Here is a 20,386-nt window from a genome sequence, read left to right on the forward strand (position 1 = left end):
AAACAGAAGCATCTAACCATTCTGTCCAAGATAAGCCACTGGCTTATTTTGTACCAAAATCAGCACATCAACTTTCTACAAGTATAAAAAAGGCATAGTACTATTATTTTTACACAGAACAAATAAAATCCATGAATGTCAGTCAGCTGTTCTCTTCAAACTAGAATCGAATCCTGCTTTAACTTATTCTGAAAATCACTTCCAAAAAGAGTACAGTGCAAAATTTATAGTTCCAAATGCATCTTGACATCACTTGTCCTTTGTATCACCTTCAATCCGGAATCTTTGTGAGCTTTACTTATTCTGCAAATCATTTCCACAAGGCCTACAGTAAAATTCGCTTGTGCTTTACAAATAACAATGGTGTAGTTACATATGCATCTCATCATCGACTACATCAGATAAAAAGCTTATCTTGCTTTAACTTATTCTGACAACGATTTGCAGAAAGAGTATAGTCAAAGTTTAAGGCAAAAATGGGAATTTTATCTTTGGACTTTGGAGCCATAACAGCAGCAGCTCTAGAGAATATATGCTAACCATCAACAGTGAGAGCTAGCTAGAGAAAGATTTGGGAGGACCACCTTGCATTGTGTGATTTACCTCAATAAAGAGCAATCTGGCCCTCCCTCTCTTTGCCAGTGAAATCAAAAATCAAACTTGAGTGTAATTTTTTTTTCTCGACAACTATAATTAGGCCAACTGGAAGCTTTCCTATGAGAATCTATAGCTAGCCAGCATAAGCATCAAAATTCAAAAGACATCGAGTAATCTTTTTTAGCTGTCAGATGGTGAACGACAGGATTTCCCTTCACTATGCCATGTTAGAAATCCTGGAATTGATAGCACCGTCTTTTTTTAATGCTGGTTTGAGTCAGATATCAATTAGAGGCATCCAAATTACATACAGCTTAATGCAATGTACATATATATATATATATATATATACTCACATGTCAATAGTTAGCAATATATGTTTCTAAACCAAGAGATAGGGTAAAGGCGACTCATAATTGAGTATAACTTTGTGATAATTTAAGCTTTTTATGTACCAACGATAGATTGACTCAATTGGTAAAATCGTTTGTCTGGGCATAAATTATTTTTAGAAGCCTCCATGACAGGTGGCCCGTCCTACTTTATCCAACTTGCAGTAGAGACTATAACAATAATACACTTCAATGAAGTTCTAAATTTACTTCAGTTGAACTAACTTGCTCATATAGACGTCCATCAAATGGGTTAAGCAAAGTAAAATGGATTGAGGAAGTGATATAGCAAACCTAGGAAATGAACTTGTACCGCATCATCAGCTGGTGAAAGGACACTTTTTGGACTCATCGCTTGCTGATGTTGGAAGGAAACATTCATGACAGGCTAGGCAAAGTAGCCTCTTTTACATATCTAGAAGGCCAGGCATCCATGTGCAACCGCCAGATTTGATTGATTAAATTCCAACAACAACGTAAAAAGGAGATGAGAAAGGGAAATTTTCCAGTTGAGAACTTTCCATCAAACGCTGCACTTTTTGTGCTGCAATATTCCTCTTTTTCCCAAACTGTAGTTACGCGTTAACAGTACATGTTAATGATTCTCAAGGTGTTACCTCATCATTTAGCACTTAACAAGTTATGTTAATATCTTAAGCTTGTTACCATTTTAATGAATTCTGATATACATCAACGATGATTTAAAGCTGAAGTTTCCCAACCTGTAGCATTAATGCAGGTACAGTTGTACCAGGAAAACAGAAGATAAAGAAGTAGTTGTTTTCTGGGTATATCGTATTGCTTCATCCGTATGACTAGCTAGTTAGCTAGGTTGCAATAGAGAAAAGGAATTTGTGGCATAATTTAACCATCAAATAGAAATCTTTGTTCTTTACTCAGCACCATTCCTTCAGGTTTCAACTTGTATCAAACATAGGGAGGGGGGGTAAAAGAATAGGCATGCAAAATGAAGCATATCCTGGCATTATGGCCATACAATCTTGAAGAGTTAAGGGTTGTGGAAATTACAATTAAGGAATGCTCTACAACCCCGTATTAGACTAATTTTATTATTTCTACTTTTTAATTAAAAAAATTAATTATAGATATGTAGAATTATAAAGAATTAGAATCTATCAGTTAGTTTTTTGAAATACATAGAATATGAATGCAATTAGAGAGCATTGTTGAGCCCATATCACCATCTTAATTTGTCATTTATTGCTAAATTAATTAACTCCAATATAAATGCTTACTTACTTCTTTGGACCTGCAATATATATATATATATATATATATTTCTGGATTTTACAAGGTTTAAAGGCCCCTTGATTATCTTCGAATTCACATTTTATTATAACTTAGTTTAATATGTAATATAATTAAGGTGTTGTTTTGGTTGATACTTTTGTTGTTTATTTTTATTCATTTTTTAGAAATATAAGCCAAATAGAGGTGAGATTTATTGAGACAATCGCTAGCTTGAGAAGCTTTAGCTTTAAGGGGAAGTTGAAGCGAAGTGCTATATATGGTAATAAGGACGTGTACTAAACATGATTGGTATCGGATTTGATAATACTAAACCCTCAGCCCTTCTTTGATGCATTGGGCTAAGGGTTAACTAATCACATATTTGGCCAAACAAGCTAACTATCTAAAACAAATTAGGGAACAAAACAATAGAAAGATCTCAACAGTCATAAACAGTGGATATGTACCCAAAACCAAAACAAAAAAAAAAAAGGACAATTTCTTATAGTTAATTTATGAACAATGCTTTGCCAAAGCTAGCCATGGTTTACGTTCTAAACGTTCGTTTAAATGCAATTGCTATACATCCCTGCTTTGCCACAACGACGGTAATTAAACACTAATTAAGGAATACTACTCTGTAGAGCCATGATTTTGTCTTGTCTATGTATTGAGAATGAGGGGTAAATTAAGCAGACGATCAGTTACAAGGAGAAAATAGTTAACTGCTTAAGACTTGTTTCTAGTTTGTACAAGAAATTATTTTCAGAACCAAAATTCAAATGTCTGCTTTCTTTTCTTCTTATTCATTTATGTTTACAGGGGAAATATATATATATTTAGGAACCAACCGTATAATCGAATAAGAAATTAATGGACCCAGGCCACCAATCACGGTAAAGGTTTTAATAAACATCATTAATATGTAAACTTGAAGAGAAAACACAAAACACTTTGCTACTTGAACCCAGTTACTCAATTGATGCTTAAAGATAAAACGTTTGGATACACATATCTTAAAGCTCTAGTCATTATATTTTGGCTTACAAAAATAAATAAATCACACTGCACAAAACAACTTTATTCTCCAGTATCATCAATGTATCATGATGGAATATGCAAGACCTTGCGAAGGCTCTTGAAAAAAACATGAACTAAACCCATCAGAAGGCCCTACTGTAGCATCGAATAAGATGATCAAATACTAGTGTCGTGTATATATATATATGGAAAAAGTTACTTTTGTTGGATAATGAAACAGTGAAACTATCTTTTGCTACAGTATTACAAATTACTGCGAGAAGGTTCTTTGATTTGCTATGGAGTTCTTAAATTACATATATCCCCAAAAGGAGGTGTTTCCTTGATTAACAACACTTCATTATCATTCCAAACAGATAATTGAACAAATGATAGAGAAAATGACAGATTATATATATGAGGAATTATGATGATGAAGGCCAACTCTAATTTCACAGATTCGAAGATTAAACTCCCTATCTAAGCAAGCTGGTCTCAACTCCCAAGCAATATCTGCATTATGTATGCCAAGATGGTGCAATGCCATAACCTTTATTTGCAGTAATTATAATTGGGTCGTCATTGAAAATAAGGAAATAAAGGAAAAAGCTGTGCATTTGTGACCATACCTGCGTCAGTGCAAGAAGAAGAAACCTGAAAAACAGTAAAACATAGTTTCTGCTGTAAGGGCAGGCAAGGGTGAAGAAACGTATGCTTGTCGTACGTGAGAAATAGAGTAGGTAGTAGAGGGAGCTGCAATAACAAGTTGAAGATGAAGTTATTACCGATAAAACAAATAAAAGCAAACACGAAATTAGTTAGGAATGATAAAACAATGGCAATGGCATAGCACATTTATAGCTCTAGCCCATGCAAAAGATGTAGTAGTATTATAGTGAGCATGAAAGCTGAAACCGAGAATACGGGCAAAAGAGAAGATGAAGGTGAGTTGGGAGAGCAAATCGGCATATACTTTTGGAAAGTGATATTGGCGCGGCTCAATCTGAGATCGTATTTTACGACTGAATGCATGCGTAAATCCGTCTTCGGATTGAACCTCACCAACATCGCTTTCTTTTTGCTTCCCAAGCAACCAGCAAAGTTCTCTCATGGGGAAAAAAGAAAGCAGAGAAAGATCAAATAAAGCTAGCGCCTGATCATCCCACGAATGCAACGAGAAACACACCACGATGTTAAAGAGTTTGTACTGGTTTGGAGCTTTTATATACTTGCATGCCTGGTACCACTTACCAACCAAAAAGAAGGGAAAGAAGTACTTGAATAAAGAAGGTTAAGATATGGCCCCATGACAATAAAATTGATCTTTTTTCAGTGTCCCTGCGCAAGGCAAAAGATGGCTACCTTCATGGAGTAGAAGGTGGAGGGTAGAGATGGTGGTTTTGTTGGTGGTTGGGAATGATAATGACAAAGTGGGATCTCAAAATCATGATTTGTATTCCTTGAGTTGAGTCAAAATCAAGGCAATTTGATGCAACACTATTACAGCGTCTGGTCAATGGAATTATGGATGGGATAAAACAAATTACAGCAGAGGAAAAACAGCCTAAACCAGTTATCCAAGAACAAGACAGGGAACAGTAAAATGATGTTTTCGGGTGCACTAAGACATAATATGTCGCTATTAGGAACATGAGGAAACAAAAATATCTTTCAGAAAAGCAATGTGAAAGAAAAACAAAAGACAAACTAAAGGGACATTCTTCTGTTTAGTAATTGATTCAAAGACCATGGTAAACCTTAAAGTTTTCAGCAGCTATATAAATCTAAAGCATTAATGATCACAGGTGTTCATCATGGAGTACCACTCAAATCAATCAAAAACAAGGAATTTTTCAAAGACGCTAACTCAATTATTAGGATTTAGAAAGAAATTTATGAAGAAAAAAGAAGAGAAAAAGTGACAATATAAATGATACACGCGACGAGAAGATTATCCATAATGATCAAAATGTCAATAAAAGAAACCACTATAACTTTATATAATGCACGAGAGAAGAATTAAGAGAGTGCTACAGGGCGACAAGAAACTATAGCTGAGAGAGAGAGAGAAAAGACAGATTCGAGTTTGAGTGAGGAAGGAAGGTGTGGGGAGGCAGAGAATGTTATACTGAGAGGTTTTGCCTCGGGATGGGGAGGTGAAGAAGGTGAGTGGAATGATGTCAAGGGGAGCAACTTACTTTTAGGGTTTGCCATGCTTAGTTTGTACTCAAATAAAATCAAACTCCTCCTCTTGCGCATGCACCTGAAATATTCTCCTCCAAAAAAAAACCCCCCTCCAAAGAAAAAACACCCCTTTTGACTGCACCTTCTTTTTCTATAATAATTAATTTAACACCCCACCTTCCTGTATCATGCTCGCATTTGATTAATCAAGTGAACAACAGATTTTGCTAAAGAGAGAATAAGATGGTTGGCTTATATGTACTCCGTATAATCAAGCTATATATATATATATATATATGTGTGTGTGTGTACAATGTCCACTGTTGATTCAAACATATATCTATTCAGCTTCAAACAACAATATTGTTACCGGCTTTGCTTGTTTGCAAACGATCTAGTCCCTGCTGTTAGTTTTAATACCTTGCCTATGGATATGTCAAGCAAATTGAACAATTAATTATCTAGGATGGAATTTTGTCTGACGAAATCTCCTTTCTATTATTCCTAAACTAATACCATCTAATCAGCTTGATTATGGATCACAATTAAAGTTTTGCAAGCTGTAGAAAACTGGCAAGCTAGCACAAGAAACATTGGAAGTTTTCAGTCCTCTTAGGCTATCCCAATGAGTACCATCCACTTGGCTATAGCCTTAAAAAATGGCATTTGTTGGTATCCATGGTACCATACTCCATAGTGGACTAGAAGCTAATTAAAAATGTTCACATTTTGATGAAAGAAATTAAGGATTATTGTCACTAATATTGGGGAGAGAGAGAGAGATAGGGGGGGAATCTTGGGAACAGGAGTGCAGAATGTCAGCGAAGGGATTGTCTAGAAAGAAGTTTCCAAGGGTGTACTACGTACAAAGTTGTTTGCAGAAAAAGAAAAAAAAATCTTTTTAATTTCAACAAACATAAGCACATAGCAATTAGCGACTAGGCAAGATTTGGCATTTGCCAACAACCCAAAGCGGAGACACCGGCGCTAAAGGAGCCCTGCCTTGGGCCTGCATTAGGGAACACACTCCTTGGGTTTTGCTCACCCTTCCTTTCTTTTAATTTTTCAAAGGGAGGGAGAGGGGGAGGGGGTCACTCACTCCCTTCTTCTCTTTGAAGGTTTTGGGAACTGCAAAATGGACCCTTTTAATTATAAAAAGCCCTTCTCACACACTCATGATTTTGGGCGATAAGTTCGCGTGCCACTACCAAAACAGATTCCCTTCCCACGCCTTAAACCATTCCTCCTCACTCTACTTTCATCACCAGATCCTAGGGGACTTTTTTCCTCTCTACCTTCTTCTTGCTTCTTACTGTCAGCACTCTGGAGAAGGAGGAGGAGGAGAGGTCAAAAGCTATTCTATACCACAAACTTTGGCTTTTTTCTTTCATTCATTTTCTCATTATTTTTTATCCTGTTGAGCAAGCACATGCTTTACTTGTGTGACCGAGATTTCAATTTCAAGTAAAGTGATAAAAGAAAACGAATGGTACAACCAGAAATAACGTAATTAAAATTACAGCTTTGGGTTTCTTCTTTCTCAAAAATGCAACTTTGGGGTCAAGCAGTTTTATTCTGTGGATTCTCTTTTTTTATGTACAGAAGCTGCAAAAAGTAGAGTGGGAACATAGATTTTACAAGGTTGGACTTGAACTGATTGATGATATTGAAAGTCTTGATTAAAGGGGTGGGACAAAGAGACACCCATGTTCTACTCTTACAGAGATTTCCTAAAGTTGTATGGTCCATGTTGGCTTTTATTCTTTTATCAAGAAAGCAAACATACTTTCTTAGCGTCTCTCCAATGAAGAGAGTAGTTGAATGACTTTTGATTTTTCAAGCTTCCTCTTGGGGTTTTTTTCCTCCTTTATTTTTCTCAATGATTTTTCAAAAGAGATTAAAAAAAAAAAAAAAGAAAGAAAATCAATGGAGAGATTAGCACGCTTTTTCCGGCTTAATGTACCCATTCGAAAAACATAAAATATAAAAAGGAACTTCCTTTGACTAAAATTTAGATCGGAGTTGAACGTCAAGATCATGGCATTCTGAATCATAGTCAAACAAGAGAAATTGTTGGGAGGTTTGGTACCCTTTCTCCCTCTCTGATATTGAGCACGTCGAAAGGGTTCGAGAACATTGGAGCAAGCTTTAGGCTTTAGCGAATGTGGGTGACGGGTTTGTTTCAATCATGCAAGGCAACTAGGTCAAACTCGGTTGTCAGTTTGTGAAGACAAGAAAGACACACTTCCCTCTTCAGGAACTCGAGTTGCTACACATCTCTCTCTCTCTCTCTCTCTCTCTCTCTCTCTCTCTCTCTCTCTCTTTAACTTAATTGCCACTAGTAGCAACGCTGTGGTGTTGGATTGAGATTTCTCTCTGTCCACACCACACATGGGAGCAGGGTTACCTCCTAGAATCCCCCAAAAAAATATTTGCTCCGCAATAAGTGGATGGCAGAAGCCTTTTGCTTTTGTAAAGATTCAGGCACAAATGGACACAGTTTCACCTTTTATGGGGACTTAAGGGACACCTGAACTGTCCCAAGGCTGTGGGCACACCAGGGAAAAGAAAAATAGAAATTATACATGAATTGTCGATACGTGATAATCATGTATCAAGTGTTCAGGGCAATGGCAGCCATATATTCTACTTTGAACAGAAACATTAACAGGCAATGGAACCAATAAGTTCTTGTAGTACAAGGAAAGTTGGTCACTGTTGCAACACATGAAAAGAGATTTGTAATCGCTTGCGGTTAATGAAAATGAATTGTGTCCAAGCTTAATCTCTAGGAAGTAATCTTGCAAACGAACAAAACTGAAGAAGTAATCAGGCATCAGCTGTTGTCCCAGGAAAGTTATAAACACGCAAACACCTCTTCTGCTATCTATATATATGCCTGTATTCTTATTTATTCGAAACATTATTGGTTCTACTGTAATTTATCAGATTAGACATGTGTAGCAGAAGAATCAAAATCAATCGCAATTGCCATGTTTATATATGGTTCGTGGCCACACCGGACAGCCGTGTTGAGATATAAGCTGAAGGGTAGCCCAATGCACGAGGCTCTCGCATTGTGGGGTTTGGGAAGGGTCAGATGTATGCACCTTATTCTTGTTGTGCAAAGAAGCTGTTGACATGACTTGAACCTGTGACCTTCAAGTCAATGTGGAGCAACTTAGCTGTTGAACCCAGGAATATAAGTGCTATTTGAGGTAGTTTCCATAGCCAGCCAAAATTACCGAGAATATGTAGCAGTCACAGCAAACAACTGATTGATGAAAGTTGTATGCTGGATTGAGAACTATGAAAAGATCGGCCGAAAAAATATGACAATGTCTATAAAGAGCGAAACAAGATTCTGAAGTTTAGTGAAATCAAAATTTATCAACTCCAAAATTTTTTTTGTGCAGTTAAATATTAATTAGTTTAAGATCAGCTAGAAGAAGAAACTGATGTTCACTAGAATCCACAAATTTCCTGTGTTGAAGACACTGAAGAGCCCCTGTTCCTCTCATACACCTAACTGCTTGCCTCTTTGACCTTTGTGTTGAGAACTTTGAGCATAGAAGGATCTTTGAATCAAAATTTTGCAGAAGATAATGTAGAAGTAATCAAGCCAGTAGATTATTTACCTCCAGTATGAGGCTCTCAAGCAGCGGCCATGGGTTTATTTCCCTCTGATTTTACAGTACGCATACAAACCTGACCCCAAAAACCCAAGAGATTGGCCAACAACATTCATCTGGAAACAACAGGAAAATTAATGACATAACTATGCCAGCTTAACTGAGGCTTACAGGTAGCGGGCCTAGTGGGAGCCTATACTCACCAAATCAAATGGAAGCCCGCCAAACAGTAGCCATCCCAGTCCAATAGTTAAAAGATCCTATACAACACAAGTAGGCGTCACCAAAATTCAAGGGGATAAGCGACATAAAACGCAGAGCAAAGGCAAGCATCTATAGGACCACTAACACATTTTGCAAGCCAAGTAGAAAGTAGAAACCCACTAAAGACTGTTAAGTTCACAAGAAAAACAGAATTTTTTCCATGCATATCTATAAGACTTGAACCTATACGGTTTCTCCCTACCGTCTATCATTTTGAGTCACAGGCCAAGAGCCTTCAGCGCAAAAACAAAACTAAAAAAATGCAGGACCAGTGCCCTTTTAGCGCTGATATAATTTGCAATATTTCCTTTTGGCATTTACAGGAACATGGTGGACCTAAAGTGAAACAGAGTCAAGAAGATGTCAAGCAAAACAGCTACTGCCTTAAATGTGCAAATCTAAAAGAAGATGTCATGTAAAATACAGGATCTTATCACTTAGTGGGCTTTGCTTAGAGGTTAAAACTTTTTAATGGATCTGAGTGTAACTGACAGATTCTCTTCATATGTATCAGGATCACATTGGATCTTCATTACTGCAGCTTATAATTAGCTCAGACAGACTATTAGAAATATCAGGCATGATGGTCTAATGGTCTACAAAGAGGGTCACCCAACTGGAGCCTTCAACTCCTCTCTCATAAAATTTCTTCTGCCCCACATATTTAAAAAACAAAAAATCACTCTGTTCAGTGATAAAGAATGAAAGCCACTGATGGCATTATGTAATATTAACATGTAACAGACAAATATGTTAAATTAACATAGAGCTAGAATCAGCTATCACACCTTCAAATTGCCACATATTGTCTGCGTCAGAGCTGAATTGAGTGTTGTATTCAAGAATACAAAATAATTTATCAGGAAAGCCATGATACAAGAAAGAAACATCACCACCTGAAAAACATTCAAATGGTTAAAGTGTAAAAGAGTTTAAATGCTCTCCTGTCATGAAAGTTATTCATTAGGGTTACTACAATCCTGATGTAACTTTACAGAAGCAATTGCCGAAATGAGTTAACAAAAGAAAGAGTCCAAGGAAAGGCAGTTAAAGAAAAGCTCTGTAGCCAGGGAAAGCAATAAAACCAAGTTTGCATGACACACGAGATCGGTAACACTAAAAACAAAAAACAGAAGTGACTGAACTAAAAAAACCAAATCAAGTAACCTCCAAATATGATAAAATATGGAGGAAATGAAATTAAGGTAGGAAAGTTTATTGAAATTTTTCTTTTTAAATTTGAAATAGACATGAAAAAGTAGTGAAGACCAAACCAGTAAGACCAGTAAGACTTAAATAAATAGCAATGACAGCACAAAAGAAGGGAATGGACACAAAGTGAAACAAACAACAGATAGTAACAATGTATGTTAATGACATGTTGCAGCTTCAAACAAGGATGATTCTATCGGCAGCATTTTCGTTTCAAGAAAATCAATAAGTTAAAATAAACCATCAAATTTATCCAAATGTAATAGGTACAGCTGAGACCTAAGCAGGAGTAATAATAGATGGATTTGAAAAATAGCTAACAATTAATGCACTTACTTTCAGAACAACATCATAAGGAAAAGAATACGTAGCAAGAGAGGAATTATTTTGTGAAAAGGAAGCACCTGGAATCCTTTCGAATATAGATAAGGGAAGCTCATCATCGCTTCAAGGTCCCCACTGAATGATGTCCAAAACAACAAGATTGGTGCACATATTATTCCTTCAAGAATCAACAAAAATTTTGTAGAGAGTTCATATAAGCCTAAATTGTTAATTTTTAGATGAACCACAAGGATAAAAAACAATTCTTTGTCCTTTAATCTTACCATTGCACCACATAAGGCCAAAGCTATTGAGGCCACTGGACTTACCTGAAAAGTTTGAGAATATATCACAAACTAGAAAGAAATTACAAAATTCCGTGAAAGATAAAGAAGAGGCTAAAAGGGGATAATACCAATACGAGAAATGGAAGCAAGATATACTGCTGTGCAGATGTTTGCTATGAATACAATGGAATAGCTATAGGCATCAAATGACAAGTCACGAGCTCCAGCAACAAATGCACCAAGTATAATTATCCCCACACTGATGAAATCCTTGGATTAGTCCATTAAGAAAGTTATCAGTTATGTTTAGAACATTCAACATAGATACGTAAAACACTAGATGTCATATATAAAATTGCAAGAACATGGAAACTATAGCAATCAAACTTGCTCTAAAAAATGATACCTTGTTTACTCAGAACAGCTTGCGGAATTTTGAAAGAGAATATAAACCTAATATATTCAATGATTGTTGTACCTCAAGCAAACTTAATTCTTTAGAATAACTAAAAAATGCCTAGAATAACCAGAAAAATGAACCTTAGAATAACCCAAATTCACACTTGTCAGATCAATGTTGTGCACTAACAGATCAAGAGTTTCAAACTTACATCCATTGTGATGTTAAAAAAGGAAGCAAAAATACACCAAACAAGGAAAAATTCACTTTAGCTTCTCTCAGATACATTTAATTTATAATTCTTATTCATGATCCTTCATCAGCACTTAATCTTCTTGAAATCATTTTTTTGTTTAATCTGCCATGTGCAATCAAAAGAATTTATTTCATCCTTTTCTACATTTTCATCCACACTCAGTTACCACCGTGTGCAATCTCATGATAAAACTTGTAGATTTAATTCAACTCTGCTGGGTCTAAGTATCACATTTAGATTGCATGCAGAAGCCAACAAAAGTCTCTCTGTTAAAATTCAACAGAGAACTTCAGTAAAAGTTATAAGCTTGCATTCCGATGGACCGCTAAATTCTGAGATAAACTTAGTGAAGACAACAAAGTGCAACCGTTCTCCAAGGCAGTTTTACCTTTCATCTAGTTTCACACCTATTTACTATTTTTCAAATGTTATTTCACCTTTCTTGAGAATATTATCATAATTGCAGATAACACCTCTGGATGTTATCAAATGATATGCATACCGCTATGCCTAGTTGTCTAAACTTAATTCTTGCTGTCAACCACAGTATTCAGAAGTGAATCGTTGTATGTGTGCAAGAAAGGAGAGGTCAAAATGGCAGGAATTCTCTGAACTTCGTAAATATAAAGGCAAGGCATTCTTATTTATGATGCAGAACTCTTACGAAATCCCTTAGGGTGGATGCACCAAACAGCCCAGATGCACATGCATGCACATTGCTTCAGTACAATAAATGACCCAATTGTTAGACGAAAATAGCATATAAAAAGGCTCCAACCTGCCAACAACATATGATGAGTGTTTCCTCCCTGTCAAAAGATACTCCATAATCATGGTAAAAGCCACAGTTGTCCGCCTTAGGGTGGTGTACATAGGAACATTTATGCCACGGACAGATTCCATGGTGATTAACTTCCACCAGACAAGCAAGTAAAAGGGAAGAATCAGAAGAAAGATTTTAAAGTTTCACCAAGCATACATAGAAACCAATATCCAGCCTTTAATACATACCATGTATAGCAAATATGAAACTGCCAGAGGGAGGGTATGAAACAGTGTATTCAATGGTACTAAGGTTACTGGGTTACCAGTAAAGCTCTGTGGCTCCCCCTCTGTGAAAGAGATGATCTTCCAGCGTTTCATGGCATAGAGAAATGCACATGAACATAGCATCTAAATGTACATTAGAGTTAAATTAATTTAGTAAACTAATGATAGAAGGTCAAATTTAATGCATTGTGATTCAATTGTCAAACTCCAAATATCAGACAGGGTGGTAAAAACTGAACTCTAAATAACATGATTTTGACAGAATTAAATAGAAAATTGTCAAACTGAAATTCTAAAAATTGTAATGATTCCAAGGTATAGCATGCAATACACACACATGATTTATGAACTGTCAAAAGATAAGAAAACACCAAATATACATGCAAAACCTAACTATTGCAGTCAAAAGTATGCCTAGCTTTTCTCTTTAGGGAAAACAAAAAATGGGAGAGGGGCTATATGAGTAAAGGAAGGTGATTTTGGATCTTTTTCATGCACTCTTTCAATCATGGAAAAATTCTAAGAGAAAACATGCTATACCAGAAATCCATGATACTGTACCTCAACATATATAATCAGTGGCTTTTCAAAAAAACTCAAAAGTTACTGCAGTTTGCTGATGGTTGATCTAGTATGTTTTACTGGAGGATAGTTATCAATTAATTGGAAAAGTTACTTCAAGCAGCAAAAATTTCTTTTCTTTTTACAATTTTTCAAGAAAATATTATGGAAACTTCAACCTTTATGTTGTCAACCCAAATGAAGAGTTCTCTAGATATCAGAGTTGGCTACGCACTTCAAAGGCCACATGACAATGGCAGGATACCATGGAGACAAAATGAAATTTAAAAGTGACAAAAATGCAGTAAACAGTGCCCATGAACCTGAAAAGAGGACAGAAAATGACTTTGACATGACTGAGACAGTGCAGAGGGGAAAAATGTTCAAACTTTAGATCGAGAAAATGGCGCAGACGTATAGAACGAAAAGTCAGGAAACTTTTTTTCAACATTTTGACTTCACCACTGAAAGCTAGCCTCATCATGTCCAGTCGGAAGGATTTGGATTTTTATAATTAATATCCCAAGATATCTTCAAATTGAACACTTGAATAACTGAGTGTAATGTTGATTACATTAGATACTCGGAATAATAAATCCTTCCCTCTCCATTTCTTTCTTTCTTTCTTTCTTTTTTTTTTGGGGGGGGGGCGGGGTGGGGGGGATGCGGGTTGTGTAAAAATAAGCAAATTCATAAGTATATATAAGTGAGAGAGCTTCAACTTCAGAATCTCGTTGGATTGTGATTGTCATTCTTTAATCTTTACCACTTGTTTCTTTCACTTTCCTATATCTTACTCTGTTCATGAAACTTTTTGAGGTTCTATTCAACCACCAAGGAAGGAAAGCTGCTAGCAAACATTTATGCAGAAATTGTCATTGGAAATCTAAAAAATAAGTATTCTGTTGAGTCCTTCCACTGAGAATTGTAACTATTCTACTAAGCAAACATACTTAGGCTATCTCAGGAAACCGACTTAGCAAGTAATTTACCTGAAAAAGTGTGATCACATTTGCATATGGAAAGCTGTAAGAAGAAAGGGCTGCTTGTGTTGAACAAAATCAAGAGAAACTGCAGGAAAGATAAAAAAGGCTTGATCAGATAAGAGAAACTTAGTAGTGTTAACGGAGAAAAGTTAATTAACCAACACATGCAAGCAAAGTGGTCAGAGCTGTTCCTTGACAAATAATTAGAACCAGCGTTTTATCATTCTTGCGTTAAAACTATACAAAGAGCATAGCTAAAACGTCTGTAAGTTACACAAACCAAAACAGATATGCATTAGCTTTTCAGAAATTGATGATAAATGCAGTGGCATTATTTTCCTCCCTCATTTTTTTCCCAATTCATGAAGAAATCCTCTCATTACATAATACACTAATTAAGAAAAATATATCATAGAAATGATGATCCGATTCTGAAAAGATAATTATAATATGTTACCTTCCTAATACTATATTCCACCTTCATATTGTTCAAATATAAAACAACAAAACATGGCAAGACTTTCTCAATTCTAAGACAAAATGTCACTGACAAAACTCTGTCTGGTTTTTGCAACCTCAGCAACTCCTTAATGAGTTGACTCAAAAGTCATTTTGTTTGCCAATTGATCTTTGAATAATGAAAAGTAGTCTCTTCATACAAAAAAACAAAAACTAAAATTCAAAAAGAGGCCCCAAAGCCTAACTTCTTCCCCACTGCGAATGAGTCAGTAAAACTGTTACATTGACATGTATACTTCACTACATTGTAACTCAGAACACGACAGGTGATTAATTATGTAACAGAAAAAGAAAATTAAAAAAAAAGGTTATTTCGTCTGAATAATTTCCACCAATCTAGATAGTTTATTTACAAAATTTCCAGAGGAAAGCTCACGATTCTTCCAAACACATCAAACAGGCAGTACAACTTCATTTCATTAACATTTGATTTCGTTAGATATATCATTTAACAATGTCATAACCATAAACGAAGCTTTTACATTAGTCATATAGTTTAGTTTATTGTTTGTTACAATGTGGATGAAATTTTTAAAAGCTTCACGAACGGTTTGCCACGTATCCGTTTGATTTAATATGTGCAATTCATAATTCCATGTTTTTCGAAATGGACACACTGCAAACATTTCAATTGGGCCAAGTACTATTATTATTGCACAGATACATATACATATATATAACATATAGAGAGAGAGAGAGAGAGAGAGAGAGAGAGAGAGAGAGAGAGAAGAGAGAGAGAGAATAGCAATTTCTTTTGTACTCACAATCTCTGAAACCAAACCAAACAACTCATAAGAAAATGAACAATCAAATCAGCTAAACAAATTTACCAAAAAACAAATAAAATAGTAACAAATTCTGACGTCACGCTACTGCTTTTTCACAGTAAAATGAATAAAGAATTAGTCTACTGAAAAACCTCTGTCGAAAAGGATAATTTACAGGTGAAAATGCGGAGAAACAAACAGAACAGAAAAGAAAAAAAGAGTTTCAAATTTTACAGACCTGCACTGACCATGTAGCCAAGAGCAGCGTGCGCTCCTTTGTTGGACATGGCTGAGGCAACGGCTGTTTCATGGCGGAGTTCGGTTTTGGAGGGATCGATTAGTGGCAAACCTTCTTCTTTGTGGAATCCATGCCGAATTTCCGGAATTCGCTTTGCCTTTTGAGAATGGAATGAGGGAAGAAGATCAGAGCAGCAAGCAGTCAAGAAGAATTGTCCCTTTATGTGGAGAGAAAGACCGAGAGAGAGAAGAGAGAGAGAGAGGGAAGGAATATTTGAGTGGGCAGAGACTGAGAATGCGTTGGGTGGACAGGTGGCATGACGTTGGCAAAGTGAGGGTCACATTCAAGTTGGGTCCCAGACAAAGATATAATAATTAATAACTTTATCGTTCTTTACCCCAACCTTCCTTCTTCTTTTGGGATATATCTGCCTTTTTAATTTATTAGTGTGACTGAATATAGTCTAATCTAAGATGGAAAAGTAAATATTTAACCCAAAAAAGGAAAAACAAAATGGGGCGTGTGATGATTGATGTCACAAAGTTTTGTATAAATCTGTTGTGTGCTTACAGTTCAACTTTTCATGTCTTTAGATGTTCATTTGGCAACTCGGGATCATACTCGTTGACTGCTTCAACTGGAGTTCTATTGTATTTAAAAAATAATAATAAATGGTTTTCATATTGAAAAGATAAGTATTCAGTTAGTATTTTAAAATTTGTTTGGTTCAGTGTTGAACATTAAATGGAATATTAAATTTCTGATCTTTTAAACATCTTTTTTTGTGCAAAATAACATAGTATATAATTTTATAGTAAATGTTTTTCTTCTAATTAGAGCTAAAAGAACATGACATAAAATTATGTTTTTTATAAATATAAATATGGTAATATAATAAATACATTCATAATTTAGGAAAGATGATCTGTGGACAAATATGTGGAAATTTTTGTTATTATTGTTTTTGAAATTGTCAAGTCCTACTGTCCTGCCTAAATTAGAACACTTACCAAAACAAAGTGTAAAGTTAAAAGGAAACGTTTATGTAATTAATTGTTAAGGATGTGCATAGTTGGATTTCCTATTATGAAGTTTGTAAAAATAAATAAATAAATTACACAAAGATTGCATAACACTTGCATTTGGATATTTGGTATGGTACATCTCTCACGTTGAAAAATTATATTGAAATCCTCTTTTCTTAAATTAATGAATAAATTAAATTAAATTTAATAATCAAAATTGATAAATTAATAAAACTCAGCCAATAAGTTCATGACACATAAAGGAATAACTAAGTGATACGTGTAGTAAAAATAATTCGTAATCAACAATTATTGAAAAGTGACAATTTTGTTGACTATGAGCATTCTTTCCTAATGGTCGGTTGGCTATGGGGAAAAGCATATAATATGGAGGGTGGATTTAAAGGGGTGATTATGAACCGAATATTCAATACTTTCATACGACATTTTATCTTTAAATATCGACAACATGATCTCTTTTCAAATCCCAAACAGGAATATTCCTAGTTATTTATTTTAAATTTGTATTTCTTTTCCTAATTAACCCTTTGACTACAAAAATAAGAAATAAGAATATCATAATTGCATCCAAGAGCCCCATATTTCCATTTTTAAAACTTGAATTCAAGATTTGAAAGTTTGAGTCTCAAGTTTTAAGAATAAGATGTCCTTTGGAGGTGAAAAATTAATTTTCCAAATTTGATTCCATCAATTAATTTTTGTTGTAATTTTGTGGTCGAGTATTTAATTTAATGATTTATGTATATTTTTCTTTAAAAGTAAGAGACATGTAACCTCTTTAATCTTATTTATTGAAATTACCATATTTTAGTAATATGTAAGGTCTTTGTTTTTTTTTTTCTCTCAAAACAATCCTCGTTAGCCATTCATTTGCACTTAGCCTAACATAAGGTTAGGGCAAAATAAAATTTTTAAACACATTCATTGATAAGTTTTGTTAATTTTTACATTTATTCAATCATTAATACATTTAAGATTGAAGTAACTAACATTAACATCTAAATTTGATTCCATCCGAGCCTGCAAGAGTTAAAGAGTCTGCACCATAAATTTGTACTTTCTCCCATCATGAGAAAGTCAGCTTATCACTTCTCCCTATAAAATGACACTCGCAAAGATTTGTTGTAATACAATGGCCATGATAAGACTACATTCCCTAAAAGTGACTCACTTTCTTAGTACTAAACTGCCTCCCTTATTGTACTTTCAATTAACTTGAGGACAAAGATGCAGTTTGGATTATCATAAAATTAATTTCTGTACTCCATTAAAATGGTTGATTTAATTTTATAAAAATTAAATTTTAATTTTTTTAAATTAATAATGTTAATCTAATTATTAATGATATTAAATTTTTTTGTTATTTATGTTGATATGTTATTTGATTATATTGACACAACATTGAATATGATAACATATCATTAAATTTAATGATGTGATATTTAAAAATAATATAATGATTGTTATTAAAAGTGTAATCAATGTTATCATAATTAATGTTACGTCAGTACAATCAAATATTATTTTAATATAAATAATGAAAATTTTAAATATTATTAATAATTAAATTGACATTAATAATTTTAAAAAATATAAAAATTTAATTTTTATAAATTAAATCTATAAAGATTAAATTCATCATTTTGACAAAATATATGAATTAATTGTATGATTTGATCATATAGTTTTAAGCATTGTTTGCTTATCAAAATATTCAAATGCCATCAAATAGAAAAATTATTAGCTGTAAAAATGTCCTTAGGAGATAAAACTTACAGACCGTATGAGATAAACACGATGTCAATATAACTAAAGAACTTCACAAGTCTAACAGACCATCGGCCAAATGACACTGGACATAAATTTACAATGAAAAAGGCTTCTGTTTTTGGGAAAAACCCAAAGAAAAGAGATTTTATTAATGAAGCAAAAGTTATTGCATTCAGCACTAACTAAAGATGGAGTATGGGTGGGACATTCCACTACCCAGCACCTATCTATCTATCTTCGTTCCAAGAAAGTAAATGGGTTGCCTCGTTGGCTTCCCCATCGCTTTCCCTCTTTACCTTCATCCATGTCTGATGAAGAATCCCTGTCCTTCTAGGAATAGGATCATCTCTGTGTACCTTATGTCAACCGCCAAACTCAACTGCCTTGCTAGGCTAATAGCTTAGTTGCAAAGGTTAAAACTTATGATATAAAAATCAAGAAAAAAACAAAGCTGATTAGACAAATATAATCATGATCAAGCATGTAAAATTGTAAACTAAATTGACAAAAACCATTTATAAAAATATTTTAATTATAATAGACAAGCATAGGCCTGAGCAAGCATGTAAAATGTTTAAAAAAATAACCAATTTTAATTAGAATTGAAAAAAGATATATTATTTCACGGAATAACTAATATCAACTTCCCTGGTATGGACTATTATTTTCCCTACAAAATAGAATCCAAATATTTTTAAACAAAAATATCCTACTCATTTTAAGAAATTACTAAGCAAGCTTAAGTGACATAAATTATTAAATTATTAATAATAAATTACTAACCTTAAGTAATATTGTAATAATTAAAATTATTAATAATTTATTATTGAAATATTAATTAATAAAAATTAATAATAATTATTAATACTGTAATAATAAAAATATTAATTTAATAATAATGTTATTAAAATAATAATAATTTATTATTGAAATATTAATTAGTAAAAATTAAATTATTAATGATATTGTAAATAATAAATTATTAATATTTTAATAAAATGTTATAAAAATAAATAAAAAGAAATTAAGATAACAAATTAAATTAATATTTTAATAACAAAGTTTAATATTTTAAAGATAAAATATTAAATTATTATTAAATCATAATTTAATAAAAGCATACTATTAAAAGATAATGAGTTTTAAGAACCTCAACAAATTTATTAAATGATAATAAAAGATACTTTTATCATTTTATTACCTATTGCTTTATCACTTGTTAACTAAATATTGAAATAATATGAGAATCATAATTCCATTCTATGAACTAAAACATATAATAACTAATTTAATCTTATATTATTATATTCTACTCTAAAAAAATAATTATTCTATTTTCCTTTTATTCCATTCTACGAACCCCTTAAAAACTCAGACCTAAAATACCTAACTCTTGCCAAAGGCATTGATAAAATGGGACATCAACAAGCCCGACGCTAAAAAAAATCTCGAGAGTGGATAAAATGAGTGTAAATTCACCTGAATAGGGATGATATCGAGATGGAAAGATTAGTTCAATTAACTTTTTCTGAAAATATCCAAACTACCCTTATTAATATCAAATAGGAGCTGAAAATATATCTATTATATAGATTTATTCATTTTAATTAAATAAAGTATTTCTTTTTGT

General features: G+C 33.7%; 1 protein-coding gene across 1 annotated transcript; it reads right to left on the bottom strand.

Annotated features, from left to right (window-relative positions):
- Window positions 1-8,301: 8,301 nt before the first annotated feature.
- On the bottom strand, window positions 8,302-15,989 carry LOC110410363 (UDP-N-acetylglucosamine transporter UGNT1-like). Its single transcript, XM_089782570.1, has 11 exons — window positions 15,941-15,989; window positions 14,423-14,475; window positions 12,831-12,992; window positions 12,598-12,731; window positions 11,292-11,422; window positions 11,161-11,205; window positions 10,957-11,054; window positions 10,129-10,236; window positions 9,280-9,336; window positions 9,083-9,192; window positions 8,302-9,004 (listed from the first exon to the last, which is right to left on the bottom strand). The coding sequence occupies exons 1-10, from the start codon at window positions 15,987-15,989 to the stop codon at window positions 9,118-9,120; spliced, it is 912 nt and encodes a 303-aa protein (XP_089638696.1). The 3' UTR covers window positions 8,302-9,004; window positions 9,083-9,117.
- Between the last annotated feature and the right edge of the window lie 4,397 nt (window positions 15,990-20,386).

The sequence above is a fragment of the Theobroma umbraticum genome, unplaced genomic scaffold (genome assembly GCF_002168275.2).
Source record: "Theobroma umbraticum cultivar Fairchild unplaced genomic scaffold, ASM216827v3 scaffold_56.0, whole genome shotgun sequence".
Lineage (NCBI taxonomy): Eukaryota > Viridiplantae > Streptophyta > Magnoliopsida > Malvales > Malvaceae > Theobroma > Theobroma umbraticum.